Source organism: Odocoileus virginianus, chromosome 15 (genome assembly GCF_023699985.2).
Source record: "Odocoileus virginianus isolate 20LAN1187 ecotype Illinois chromosome 15, Ovbor_1.2, whole genome shotgun sequence".
NCBI lineage: Eukaryota > Metazoa > Chordata > Mammalia > Artiodactyla > Cervidae > Odocoileus > Odocoileus virginianus.
Window position 1 is genome coordinate 23,642,816 of NC_069688.1, and position 13,356 is coordinate 23,656,171.

Consider the following 13,356-nt stretch of genomic DNA (forward strand, 5'->3'; position numbering starts at 1 on the left):
AAGGACTTGCAGATTCAAGGATCCCAATCCAGACCTACAGGACAAAAATTATAGGTGTGATGCCCAACAAGCCTAGGGACAGATTCTGACGCTCCTTATATTGGAAAAGCACGGATCTGTCTGTTGAAAGAGTTTTGCTTCCTGATTGCATAGTAACTGTTAAGAGTATACCAGGATTTAAAGTGTTACGCTCGAAAAATAGTGACATTTTAATTATTTATCTCTTTTGAAGCACAAACGGGTAAAATGTTTTTCCATTTTAACTGGAAAAGTTAAGAATGTTTTATTTTTCTAGTTAAAACACCTCCCCCACCTGGAGGTGGGGGAACTGTTCTATTCTGATGCTAAAATGCAACATCGTCTAGAACAACACGGTTAGTTAAAATGGAAAAGACCCTGATGCTGGAAAAGACTAAAGGCAGACTGACAACAGAGGACGTGATGGTTGGCTGGCATCGCCGACTCAACAGACATGAGTTTGAGCAAGCTCCGAGAGATGGTAAAGGACAGGGAAGCCTGGGGTGCTGCAGACCATGGGGTCGCAAAGATTCGGACGAGACTGAGCCACTGAACACCAACCACCTCCAATCCTCTCTCCGGCTCTTGCCTGGACTTGCCTAGTTTACCAACAAAGCGGCGCTACAGGGCGACGGGTAAATTCAACATCCAGAGGCTGGAGCAGGTTTCGGCCAATCCGAAGCATCCCGGCGGTGTTTGATTGGTGCTTTCCCTCAGGCGGACGAGGCCCCTCCCCCGTGGGCTCCGCCCCGCGCGGCGCGAGCCAGTCGTCGCTCTGCGCCGGAAAGGCCCGAAGATGCACGAGCTGTTTAACATGGCGGAGGATACCGCCTCTGCGGCTCAGAGCCCGCGAGGGCGTGCGGACGGGGAAGATGCGGGTTCCTCGAAGGAGCGGGTGGCGGACACGGTAACAGATGATCAGGAGCAGTTTGAATGCCAAGAACTGCTCGAGTGCCAGGTACAGCCGGGGGTCCCTGAGGAGGAGGAGGACCCGGGCCTGGTGGCTGAGGCAGAGACGGTAGCTGCCGGCTGGATGCTCGATTTCCTCTGCGTTTCGCTTTGCCGGGCTTTCCGTGACGGCCGCTCCGACGACTTCCACCGCACCCGCGACAGCGCCGAGGGTGAGTGCTGGGCGCGCCCGGGCAGGGAGCGGGAACCGCGGCGGGCGACTGAGGCCTGGTTTGCCGCGCTATACCTCAGGGGTCCGGGGTCTGGCTGCTTGCTGAGGGCCCCGGGCTCGGAGTCAATCGTTGGTTCGAATCCCGCCTCCGCCTCTCATCGGCTCCTCAGTTTTTCTCAGATTCATAAATTTTACTAGTCGGTAAAATGAGAATAACACGTTGAGGCGATAAGAGGATTAAGTGAGGTAAAATGTACAAAATTGCGCTTAACCCAGTGTCCAGTTCCTTTTGTCTCCTTAGGCGCTTGCATTTCCTGCTTTTTTCTGAGGTACTCCTGTGAAAGCTTTTTTTTTTTCTTTTTAGCAAGTCATTGAGACCTCGGCATCAGTGTTTTGTATTACTCTGTGAGCTGTTTTAAACCTCACTGAGCCTTTGTGTGTGAAAGTCGCTCAGTCGTGTCCGACTCTTTACGACCCCATTGTCTGTACAGTTCATGACATTCTCCAAGCCAGAACACTGGAGTGGGTAGCCTTTCCCTCCTCCAGGGGATCTTCCAACCCAGGGATCGAACTTAGGTCTCCCGCATTGCCGGCGGATTCTTTACCAGCTGAGCCACAAGGGAAGCCCTCATTGAGCCTGCTGCTTCAGGATGAAAGTAACTGACAGTGAAGTCTACCACCTATGCAAAACAGCCTGTGAATGATGGGCAAAGACATTGATGCCTACAGAAGTCTAGCTGGCTTTTTTAATAATAACCGAAAGATACTCCAGCATTGATATTTATTGGCATTGGCTCTCAGCTTTTTGCAGCAGGCCGCAACCCCAAGATAGAATTTAATAGAAAATTAAATACTTCAGAAAACCATACTGACACATTTTAGCTTCACAGTTATTATGAGTGAGGCGAGTAATCTCAGTTTATGGAGGACTGATCTAAACGACTTAAAGCATTGATAGGTTAAGAGAGTTGGTCCAGACACCTGCCTTATCTTCCAGTTCAAGAACCTTTCCCCTATGTCACAGATAACACTAGAGACAGGGTTCAGTTCAGTTCAGTTGCTCAGTAGTGTCCAACTCTTTGCAGCCCTATGGACTGCAGCACACCAGGCTCCCCTGTCCTTCACTGTCTTCTGGAGTTTGCTCAAACTCATGTCCATTGAGTCAGGATGCCATCCAACCATCTTATTCTCTGTCACCCCCTTCTCCTGCCTTCAGTCTTTCCCAGCATCAGAGTCTTGTCCAATGAGTCAGTTCTTCTCACCTGTTTGCCAAAGTTTTGGAGCTTCAGCTTCAGCATCAGTCCTTCTAGTGCATTCAGGTATTGGTTTCCAATACCATTTTCCATGGAAATGGCCTAATTCCAGGACAGGGACAGGAAATACACAACTTGAACCTGGAGCATCTTGTGACAAAAAGTAAGGCGGTGCTAAAAGCAAAACAAAACCGCCAAAGAAACAAAGCTCCACAATTATGGTGGCACCAAGGGGCATAGGAGCCAACTGCAAGAGTTCCCAATAGCCCAAGCAGACATAAGCAAGAAAATGAAAATGCAGTTGGCCCTTAAACAACACAGGTTTGAACTGCACCTGTCCACTTACAAGCCAGTTTTTTTTTTCCTCAGTAGTAAATACCACAGTACTACACAATCTGTGGTTGGTTAAACCGTGCATTCAGAGAACCAGCACTGGAATTTTCAACTGCTTGGAGGGTCAGTGTCTCTAACTCCCTCATTGTTAAAGGGTCAACTGCAGTGTTGTATTATAACCTAAATTATTTAAAAATATCCATAAAGTCCACACTGATGTAAATAAATGCTGGAATAAATATACAAGTGGGAGAAGAGACAGATCTCCAATGTAGAAGAGTTCTAGGTAATTCATGTTTTTACTCTGTCCTCAAGGAGGTGGAGCATAAGTCCCCACTCCTAAAGTATGGGCTGTATAGAGCACAGTATAGAAAGGGGAAAAAAGTAGAGAAAACTGACAAATACTGCCTCACCCAGGTAATGCAAGGTCAGCATCAACAGTGATAGTTGATAGCATGTACACTTGATATAATGTGATGAAAGTGGGACTTTGCCCCTGTGATCTTCCTCTCTAAACTCTAGTCTAATCACAAGAAAAATATCAGACAAATCCCAATAGAGAGATTCGGTTTACAAAATACCTCAACACCCCCACGGTCACCAAAATTAAGGCAAGGCTGAGAAACTGTTATGACCAGGAGATGCCCAAAGTGACGTGATGACTAAATGTAATGTGGTACCCTTTGACTGTGTGGATCACAACAAACTGTGGAAAATTCTTAAACAAATGGGAATACGAGACCACCTGACCTTCCTCCTGAGAAGTCTGTATGCAGGTCAAGAAGCAACAGTTAGAACCAGACATGGAGCAACAGACTGTTCCAAATGGGGAAAGGAATATGTCAAGGCTGTATATTGTCACCCTGCTTATTTAACTCATATTCGGAGTACATCATGAGAAATGCTGGACTGGATGAAGCACAACTGGAATCAGGATTGCCGGGAGAAATATCAATAAAGATATGCAGATGACACCACCCTTATGGCAGAAAGCAAAGAAGAACTAAAGAGCCTCTTGATGAAAGTGAAAGAGGAGAGTGAAAAAGTTGGCTTAAAATTCAACATTCAGAAAACTAAGATCATGGCATCCAGTCCCATCACTTCATGGCAAATAGATAGGGAAACAATGGAAACAGTGAGAGACTTTATTTTTGGGGGCTCCAAAATCACTGCAGATGGTGACTGCAGCCATGAAATTAAAAGATGCTTGCTCCTTGGAAGAAAAGTTATGACCAACCTAGACAGCATATTAAAAAGCAGAGACATTACTTTGCCAACAAAGCTCCATCTAGTCAAAACTGTGGTTTTTCCAGTGGTCATGTGTGGATGTGAGAGTTGGACTGTGAAGAAAACTGAGCGCTGAAGAACTGATGCTTTTGAACTATGGTGTTGGAGAAGACTCTTGAGAGTCCCTTGGACACAAGGAGATCCAACCAGTCCATCCTAAAGGAAATCAGTCCTGAATGTTTGTTGGAAGGACTGATGGCTAAAGCTGAAGCTCCAATACTTTGGCCACCTGATGGGAAGAACTGACTCATTTGAAAAAACCCTGATTCTGGGAAAGATTGAAGGTGGGAGGAGAAGGGGACGACAGAATGAGATGGTTGGATGGCATCACCGACTCAATGGGCATGAGTTTGAGTAAACTCCAGGAGTTGGTAACAGACCAGGAGGCCTGGCATGCTGTAGTCCATGGGGTCACAAAGAGTTGGACACAACTGAGTGACTGAACTGAACTGAACCCTGGATGGGAACCTGCAGCGGAAAAAGGACATTAAGTAAAAACTAAAGAAATCTGAGTAAAGCTTGGACTTTAGATAATAATGTATCGATATTGGTTAATTAACATAACAATGCTAATGTAAGTTGCTAATAACAGGGTAAACTGGGTGGAGAGTATTATATGGGACTTCTCTACTATCCTGGGGCTTCCCAGGTGGTGCTAGTGGTAAAGAACTCATCTGCCAGTGCAGGAGATGTAAGAGACATGGGTTTGATCCCTGGGCGGGAAGATCCCCTGGAGGAGGACAAAGCAACCCACTCCAGTATTCTTGTCTGGAGAATCTCATGGACAGAGGAGCCTGGTGGGCTACAGTCCATGGGGCACACAGAGTTGGACACAACTGAAGGAACCTTGCATGCACGCACTCTGCTGTCTTCACAATGTTCTGTAAATTTAAAACTATTCTAAAAAAAAAAGTTATTTAAACAAAAAACAAAGACCTTTTAAGGTTCTAGCCCAAGACCCAAGGAATAATCTAGGTCACCTCCATTATTTTAAGGTTAAAGGCACAGAAATCCAGAAAGAGTAAACTATTTTCCAAGTTGCATTGCTAAATCAGTGACAGATACACAAACTGTGAACTGAACATTGTCTCTGTATGCCATTTTTGACTGACAGGACTCCATTTTATCTCGTATAGAATTACATGTACTACACTTTTCAAGAATGTAAACATATGCATCTCTAGATGCTTACTAGAAAATTCTTAGCTTTTTCATTCACACTCAGCATTGTTCTCCCACCTCACTTTTGTCAGATAATGCCTTTTCCAGACTGATACTCCTAACCTGTCTCCATCGTGGGAGGCAGTATAGGATTGTGATTAAGAGCTTGGGCTCCATCGTTAGTTGTCTGCGGTTTTTTGTTTGTTTTTGTGACTGTGTATGTCTATGTGTTTTTGGCTGCATGGCTTGTGGGATCTTAGTTCCCTGATTCCTTGACCAGGGGTGGAATTTGTGCCCCTTGCAGTGGAAGCACAGAGTCCTAACCACTGGATCACCAGGGAATCCTTGTAAATTGTCTGAGTTTGATTCCTGGCTCTGCTTGTTTATCGTCACAAGCCTTGAAGCAGGGACTTGATACCACCACAGTTTCCACATCTGTAAAATGGTAATAATAATGGCATCTACCTCACAGCTGTTAAGAGAAGCAAATGAACTGATATTTATAAAGCAAGGTTTCTCAACCTCAGCATGTTGAGGTTTTGTACCACATAATTCTTTATTCTGTGTATGCTTGAGGGTGAAGAGGGGACAGGGTGGAGGTTCGCTGGTGCCTTGTAGGATCCCTGACCTCAGCCACTAGGTCCAGTAGCATCACCCTCCCACTCAGTCAGAATGTCTCAGTGGGACAATCACAAATGTCCCTGGACATTGCCAAATGTCCCTTGGGGACAGAGTCACAACACCCCCAGTTGAAAACCACTGCTCAGGACTTAAAGTAGGTGCCTGGTATTTTAGTAATTGCTTAAATGTAGTTGTTATTGTTGTTGGTCATTAGATCCTCTGGTGTCTTTCTGTCAGTTGTAGTTGGTTACAGGTATGGAAAAAGCAGATAGCTGGCTTCAACTTGGGTAGATTTTCATTGTTTTGTTTTATGCCTAATAGGTACAAAGAGCAATCCTTCTCTAAAATAGATTGGGCTTTTCTTCTGTTTTGCTCCTTTACCATACTTACCCTTTATGACACATTAAAATTTTAATTAGTCACCTGCCTACCTTTTTGTTTAATTTGTGACTTTTCAGACTAAAACCTTCCTAGGGGGCTATCTATCATTCAGTCATGAGTCCCTACTATTGGCCAGCAGTAGATATTCTATAAATATTGAATAAGTTGTGTTGAAATTTTATATAAATTTTGTTCTCTTTTTGAATCCTGTTATTTTATGACTATATTTGGTCCAGATAATCTCTGGTATAGCATAACGTTATGGCATATTAAAAGTGAGGAAATAAATGAAAATAAGTATTTGTTTCATCTGCTTAGCAGCTGCAAGACTAATTAATTTAATCTTTGTCTTTTATTGTACATAGCAAACTCACTGAAAACCAGGATTATGGTTTACTCATCATTGTATGTACTTACCACCTAGCATGACATCTAGTTGGATGTTCAAATATTGGGGCGATTAATATAAATATATGTTTTTAAAATAAAGTTTTATAAACTAAAGAGACTCTCATTCAACTGAAACCTTGAGAGAAATATATTTCCTATTACATTAGGTATCTTAAGGTATAAAATAAGTTTCCATCTAGTGATTTGACATATTTTACCGTTTGGATCTAAATCTCCCTTTTCATTAGTACAGAATAGTACCCATGAAAGTACGTAGTTTTAAAGATTTATTATTCTGTGTATGAAACATCAGTTTTATTTTGAAGGTAAAGTGTTCATTGTTACTCATATTTGTTCTAATTTCTTAAAAATTGTCTATGAATAAAGCATACAGTTTTAAATTTATGATAATCTTTGGGTGATGTTTGTTAACTTACTACTCAACAAACCACACAGAGGTACTGCAGGGCCAAGTTTGGAAGTTTTTTTTAATGTTTTAATAAAATTTACTTGATTCACTTTCAGCTATTATTCATGGACTGTCCAGTCTAACAGCTTATCAGCTGAGAACTATATATGTATGTCAATTTTTGACAAGAGTTGCAGCTGGAAAAACCCTTGGTAAGTATGTTTTTATATTATATGGGACATATTTCAGTCTATGTCTGAAGGTGTGATAATGAGAAGAAAGAGATGCTGCTGCTGCTAAGTTACTTCAGTCATGTCCGACTCTGCGACCCATAGACAGCAGCCCACCAGGCTTCCCCGTCCCTGGGATTCTCCAGGCAAGAACACTGGAGTGGGTTGCCATTTCCTTCTCCAGTGCATGAAAGTGAAAAGTGAAAGTGAAGTTGCTCAGTCGTATCCGACTGTTAGCGACCCCATGGACTGTAGGCCTACCACGCTCCTCCGTCCATGGGATTGTCCAGGCAAGAGTACTGGAGTGGGTTGCCATTGCCTTCTCCAGAAAGAGATGGGAGCTATCATTTTGTTTTTGAGAATTTGCCCACTTGTATTTGGCCTGTACATCTATACACAAGCATATTTAAAGCTAGCAAAGGAAATATCCCTATTTTCTTGGAGCAGTGATACTCAAATTTTTGCTTACTTCAGAATTGTTAGAGAACTTGTTAAGAAACAGAATGATGTATCCCTTTCCCCATCATGAATTTCTGATTTGGTAGGATGAATTACATTTCCAATAAGTTTCCAAATGATTCTGATGCTGCTGTTAGGAAACTATGCTCCATATACTCTGTTTTAAAGATAACATTCAGTTCAGTCACTCAGTCGTGTCCAACTCTTTGCAGCCCCATGGACTGCAGCACACTAGCCTTCCCTGTCCATCGCCAACTCCCGGAGCTTGCTCAAACTCATGTCCATTGAGTTGATGGTACCATCCAACCATCTCATCCTCTGTCTTCCCCTTCTCCTCCTTTTTCTTCAATCTTTCCCAACATCGGGGTCTTTTCCAGTGAATCAGTTCTTTGCATCAGGCGGCCAAAGTATTGGAGTTTTTCAGCTTCAGCATCAGTCCTTCCAATGAATATTCAGGGTTGATTTCCTTTAGGATGGACTGGTTTGATCTCCTTGTGTCCAAGGGACTCTCAAGTGTCTTCCCCAACACCACAGTTCAAAAGCACCAATTCTTCGGCGCTCAGCTTTCTTTATAGTCCAACTCTCGCATCTATACATGACTTCTAGAAAAACCATAGCTTTGACTAGATGGACAAGAGGCTCTATAGTTCTTTGCTTTCTGTCATAAGGGTGGTGTCATCTGCATATCTGAGGTTATTGATATTTCTCCCAGAAATCTTGATTCCAGCTTGTGCTTCATCCAACCCAGCATTTCACATGATTTACTCTTCATGTAAGTTAAATAAGCAGGGTGACAATATACAGCCTTGTCGTAATCCATTCCCAGTTTGGAACCAGTCTGTTGTTCCATGTCCAGTTCTAACTTGCTTCTTGACCTACATACAGATTTCTCAGGAGGCAGGTCAGGTGGTCTGGTATTCCCATCTCTTGAAGGATTTTCCACAGTTTGTTGTGATCCACACAGTCAGAGGCTTTGGTGTAGTTCATAAAGCAGAAGTAGATGTTTTTCTGGAACTCTCTTGCTTTTTCGATGATCCAGTGGGTGTTGGCAATTTGATCTCTGGTTTCTCTTCTTATTCTAAATCCAGCTTGAACATCGGAAGTTCATGGCCTGATTTGGAGAATTTTGAGCATCACTTTGCTAGCAAGTGAGATGAGTACAATTATGCAATAGTTTGAACATTCTTTGGCATTGCCTTTCTTTGGGATTAGAATGAAAACTGACCTTTTCCAGTCCTTTGGCTTCTGCTGAGTTTTCCAAATTCACTGCCATATGGAGTGCAGCACTTTCACAGCATTGTCTTTTAGGATTTGAAATAGCTCAGCTGGAATCCCATCACCTCCACTGACTTTGTTCATAGTGATGCTTCCTAAGGCCCACTTGACTTCACATTCCTGGATGTCTGGCTCTAGGTGAGTGATCACACCATCGTGATTATCTGAGTTGTGAAGATCTTTCTTGTATAGTTTTTCTGTGTATTCTTGCCACCTCTTCTTAACATCTTCTGCTTCTGTTAGGTCTGTACTGTTTCTTTCCTTAATTGTGCCCATCTTTACATGAAATGTTCCCTTGGTATCTCTCATGTCCTTGAAGAGATCTCTAGTCTTTCCCATTTTATTGTTTTCCTCTATTTCTTTGCATTGATCACGTAGGAAGGCTTTTTTATCTCTCTTTGCTATTCTTTGGAACCCTGCATTCAGATGGGTTTATCTTTTCTTTTCCTCTTTGCCTTTTGCTTCTCTTCTTTTCTCAGCTATTTGTAAGCCCTCCTCAGACAACCATTTTGCCTTTTTGCATTGCTTTTTCTTGGGGATGGTCTTGATCACTGCCTCCTGTACAGTGTCACAAACCTCCGTCCATAGTTCTTCAGGCACTCTGTTTATCAGATCTAATCCCTTGAATCTGTTTGTCACTTTCACTGTATAATCGTAAGGGAATTGATTTAGGTCATACCTGAATGGTCTAGTGTTTTTCCCCACCTTCTTCAATTTAAGTCTGAATTTTGCAGTAAGGAGTTGAGTGCATAATCACTCATAATCACTCAGTTAGACTATGGTAACTTTGTGGTGTCTCTTAATACTGTCATACATTACTGGCAACCAGCATATTTGAAACCTCTTATTTGACTTTGACTTCAGCACTTATTTAATAAGGTAATATGATTTAAACTATAATATCTCTTTCCTTTGTCTTCATAGATTATTTTAGACTGTGATGACCAAGCCTGGTTCAGTTTATCAGTAATGGCTAATATTTACAGCATGGTAACTTAAAGGACCTTCCGATGCAAATATTTGCATATTTATATTGGGGTTTGCAATTTACAGAAAGCTTTCCCAACAGTCTCTAGTGGTAGACAGTATTACATGAAGCTGTTTACTTATGAACTTGTTGTGTTACAGGAAATCCCAGCCTGTTAGTACCACTCAGGACTCTAGCTGATTCAACTCTGGCTTGTGTAGCATCAGAAGGTCCTTTAAATGACTGTGCTGTAAATAATAGCCATTACTGATAAACTGAACCAGTCTTGGCCATTACAACATAGAATAAATGAGGACAAGAGAAAGATTATAGTTTAAGTCATATTCCTTTATTGAATAAGTGCTGAAATCAAGCTCAACAAGAGGTTACAAATATGATGGTTGCTAGTAATGTGTGACAGTAATAAGAGTCACCACAAAGTTACCATAGTCTAAACGACTAATATCTTTAAGATATCAAAAAAGGGTCAAAAAATTTCCTATTTTGTGTGTGACTGCATGGTTTAATCTTGAAGTTCCCCAGAGCACATCTTAGATATAATAGGCTGGGGTTAGTGAACAAGAATCAGTATATTTCAGGCAGCATTTAAAATTTCATTTTAATTTATATTGGATTTTCAGCTATATATAACCCTTCTGCTTATTTTTTTACTGGTTGCTGTATAGCATCACTGCCTAATAGAAATATAAAGTAGGCCACATGCATGCAAGCTAAGCTGACTCAGTCGTGTCTGACTCTTTGCAACCCTGTGGACTGTAGCCCACCAGGTTCCTCTGTCCTTGGGATTCTCCAGGCAAGAATACTAGAGGGGGTTGCCATGCCCTTCTCCAAGTTTCTTTCCCACCCTGGGGTCGAACCAGAGTCTCTTATATCTCTTGCATTGGCAGGCAGGTTCTTTTATCACTAGTGCCACCTGGGAAGCCCAAAGTATGCCTCATATATAATCAAAACTTGTAGCTATATTAAGTAAAGTAGAAATAGGTAGAATTTTAGCAGTGTCTTATTTAACCCGGTATTTCTAAAATATATGTCAACATATGATTGATATAAAATGAGATATTTTACCACCTTTATTTTAACTGTCCAGTAATTTTATAGCTAATGGCTGCCTTATTAACTTCATAGTCCCCTGCTCCGCCTGGTTTTAAAATACGGCAAATGTCTTAAAGGGGAAACTTTTGTTTATGGTAGGCTCCACCCTCTCATGGGACTTTATTTTAAGATCTGCGCAACTGGAAGTTTTCCATACTTTCCACCCCAGCTCCCTGCACTGCCTCAGAACTCAGCAAAAGCTTTGTGGGGAAAAGCTAGCCATGTATTTTCAGTTCCTTTAGTTTCCAGTCCACCATGCTAGCCCCAAGGTAACCACCAGAAGCTCTTCTTTCTCTTAGCCCCAGTAAAGCCTCCCTGCCTGGAGCACACTGGATCTTCAGCCTTTTCAGCAAATGAGCCCAGGGAGGAAAAGAGCTGTGAATCATCAGCTCACCTGAGAGGGAATCTCTTTCTGGGATGTATTCCACCTAGTTCTCAGAGCTTCCACAGCTCTTTCCTGTCTTCAACAACATGGTTTTGCAGTTTGTCCCCATTTTTTTCTTCTGGTCATAGTGAGAGTGTTGCCCTGCTGCAGTGTCATCATCCTACCTGAAAGTGAAAGTCTACACTGTAAAGTTTTTTATCATTTTTCTTTTTGATTTATTGATTTCCAATTGAGGCCTAATTGCTTTACGATGTTGTGTTGGTTTCTGCCATGCAACAATGTGAATCAGCTATAGGGATACAAGTCTCCTCCCTCCCACCTCCCAACTTATCCCACGCCTCTAGGTTGTCACATAGCACCAGCCTGAGCTCCCTGCGTTATATAGCAACTTCTCATTAGCTGTCTATTTTATACATGGTAATGTGTGTATTTCAGTGCTGCTCTCCATTTGTTCTACCCTCTCCTTCCCCTGCTGTGTCCATCTGTCTGTTCTCTGTATCTGAGTCTCTATTCCTGCCCTGCAGGTAGGTTCATCAGTACCATTTTTCTAGATTCCATATATATGTGTTAATATACAATACTTATTTTTCTACACTGTAAAGTTTTTTAAGTTAAGATCTAACATACATACAGTTTTTCTCTATGTCACATTTATAAGAAGGAAGGTAGATTAGCAAGAAGGGTTGGATAATGTCAATCAAGAAAAACTTCTTAGGAAAGATGAGTATTGAAATGAGCTATAATATATACTTAGTGAATAGATTAGCAATTAGAGGTGCAAGACATCTAAGACATACATGATGAAGGTTCTGAATTTCAAAATGAGAAGTTTGTGTGTAATTTGTTAAGTAGTTATCAGCCACAGTGAGTGTTTCATGAGGATAACCTGATCAAAATTCTGTTTTTAGAAAGTTTAACAGTAGTACAAATATTATCTCATTAAATATTCACATGGTATTTACAATTGTGGCATTTTATAGGTGAGAAAACTGAGACTTAGAGAGGTGAAATAGGTTTTCAGCACCCTAAAGATGATAAGTGATAAGAGTCTGGAATAAACTCCAAAGTTTTTACAACCACTGTATGATATATTGCAACAGATACAGTGATGAGGAAGAGGAGTAAAACAATGACTCCTTAGATTTTTAAGCCTTGATAATTGGAAGAATGTTAGTAGAGAGAACCTGAATGCCTGTTTCAAATATCTACAAAATATATAATAAGGATTTCAGTTAGTATATGCTAAGATCAGATTTCTATTTGAGGTTTTTGTTACACTGCAGTTGGACATTTAAGAGTTCTGTTACTGTGATACCTTATGTAAAATGTTTCTTTCAGCTCTTAAAATCAACCCATATGTATATATATTGGCTGCTCTGGGTCTTTGTTGTGGTGCACAGGCTTCTCTTGTTGCCGTGCGAGGGCTTTCTCTAGTTTCAGTGCAGGCCCAGTACCTGTGGTATGTGGGCTTAGCTGCCCCACAACACATGGGATCCCAGGTCCTAAACCAGGGATCAAACTTGAGTCCCCTGCATTGTAAAGCAGATTCTCAACTACTGGACCACCAAGGAAGTCCTTAAAATAAATATTTTAGTAGAGAAAAGCTTCAAATGTTTTGTGAACTCGTCTAGCATTTTCTATTTTAAGTTGATTTTAATGAGGAAATTAACTTGAAAAATCTTTCCTAAACTGGCATATATAAGAGCAGTGCCTGGCAAATAGACTACAATCAGTCAATATTTAAAGAAAGTAATTTATAAAAAATTGACAAAGTTCTTCATAGTTTTCTAAGGTACTTGTTTTTATTTTGGTTTAAAAGATGCACAGTTTGAAAGTGATGAACGAATTACACCCTTGGAATCAGCCCTGATGATTTGGGCTTCAATTGAAAAGGAACATGACAAGCTTCATGAAGAAATAGAGAATTTAATTAAAATTCAGGTATGAGTATTCT

The 13,356-nt window shown here is 41.4% G+C and overlaps 1 protein-coding gene across 2 annotated transcripts in view; it reads left to right on the forward strand.

The window, feature by feature from the left end:
- Positions 1 to 780: 780 nt before the first annotated feature.
- The window catches only part of TERF1 (telomeric repeat binding factor 1), a 38,985-nt gene continuing 26,409 nt past the window's right edge, over positions 781 to 13,356 (forward strand). For both annotated transcript variants that reach the window (XM_020901861.2, XM_020901862.2), the window contains exons 1-3: positions 781 to 1,139; positions 7,090 to 7,185; positions 13,222 to 13,343. In XM_020901861.2, the coding sequence (XP_020757520.2) occupies positions 815 to 1,139; positions 7,090 to 7,185; positions 13,222 to 13,343 (543 nt within the window). In that variant the 5' untranslated portion in view covers positions 781 to 814. The remainder of the gene's footprint in view (positions 1,140 to 7,089; positions 7,186 to 13,221; positions 13,344 to 13,356) is intronic.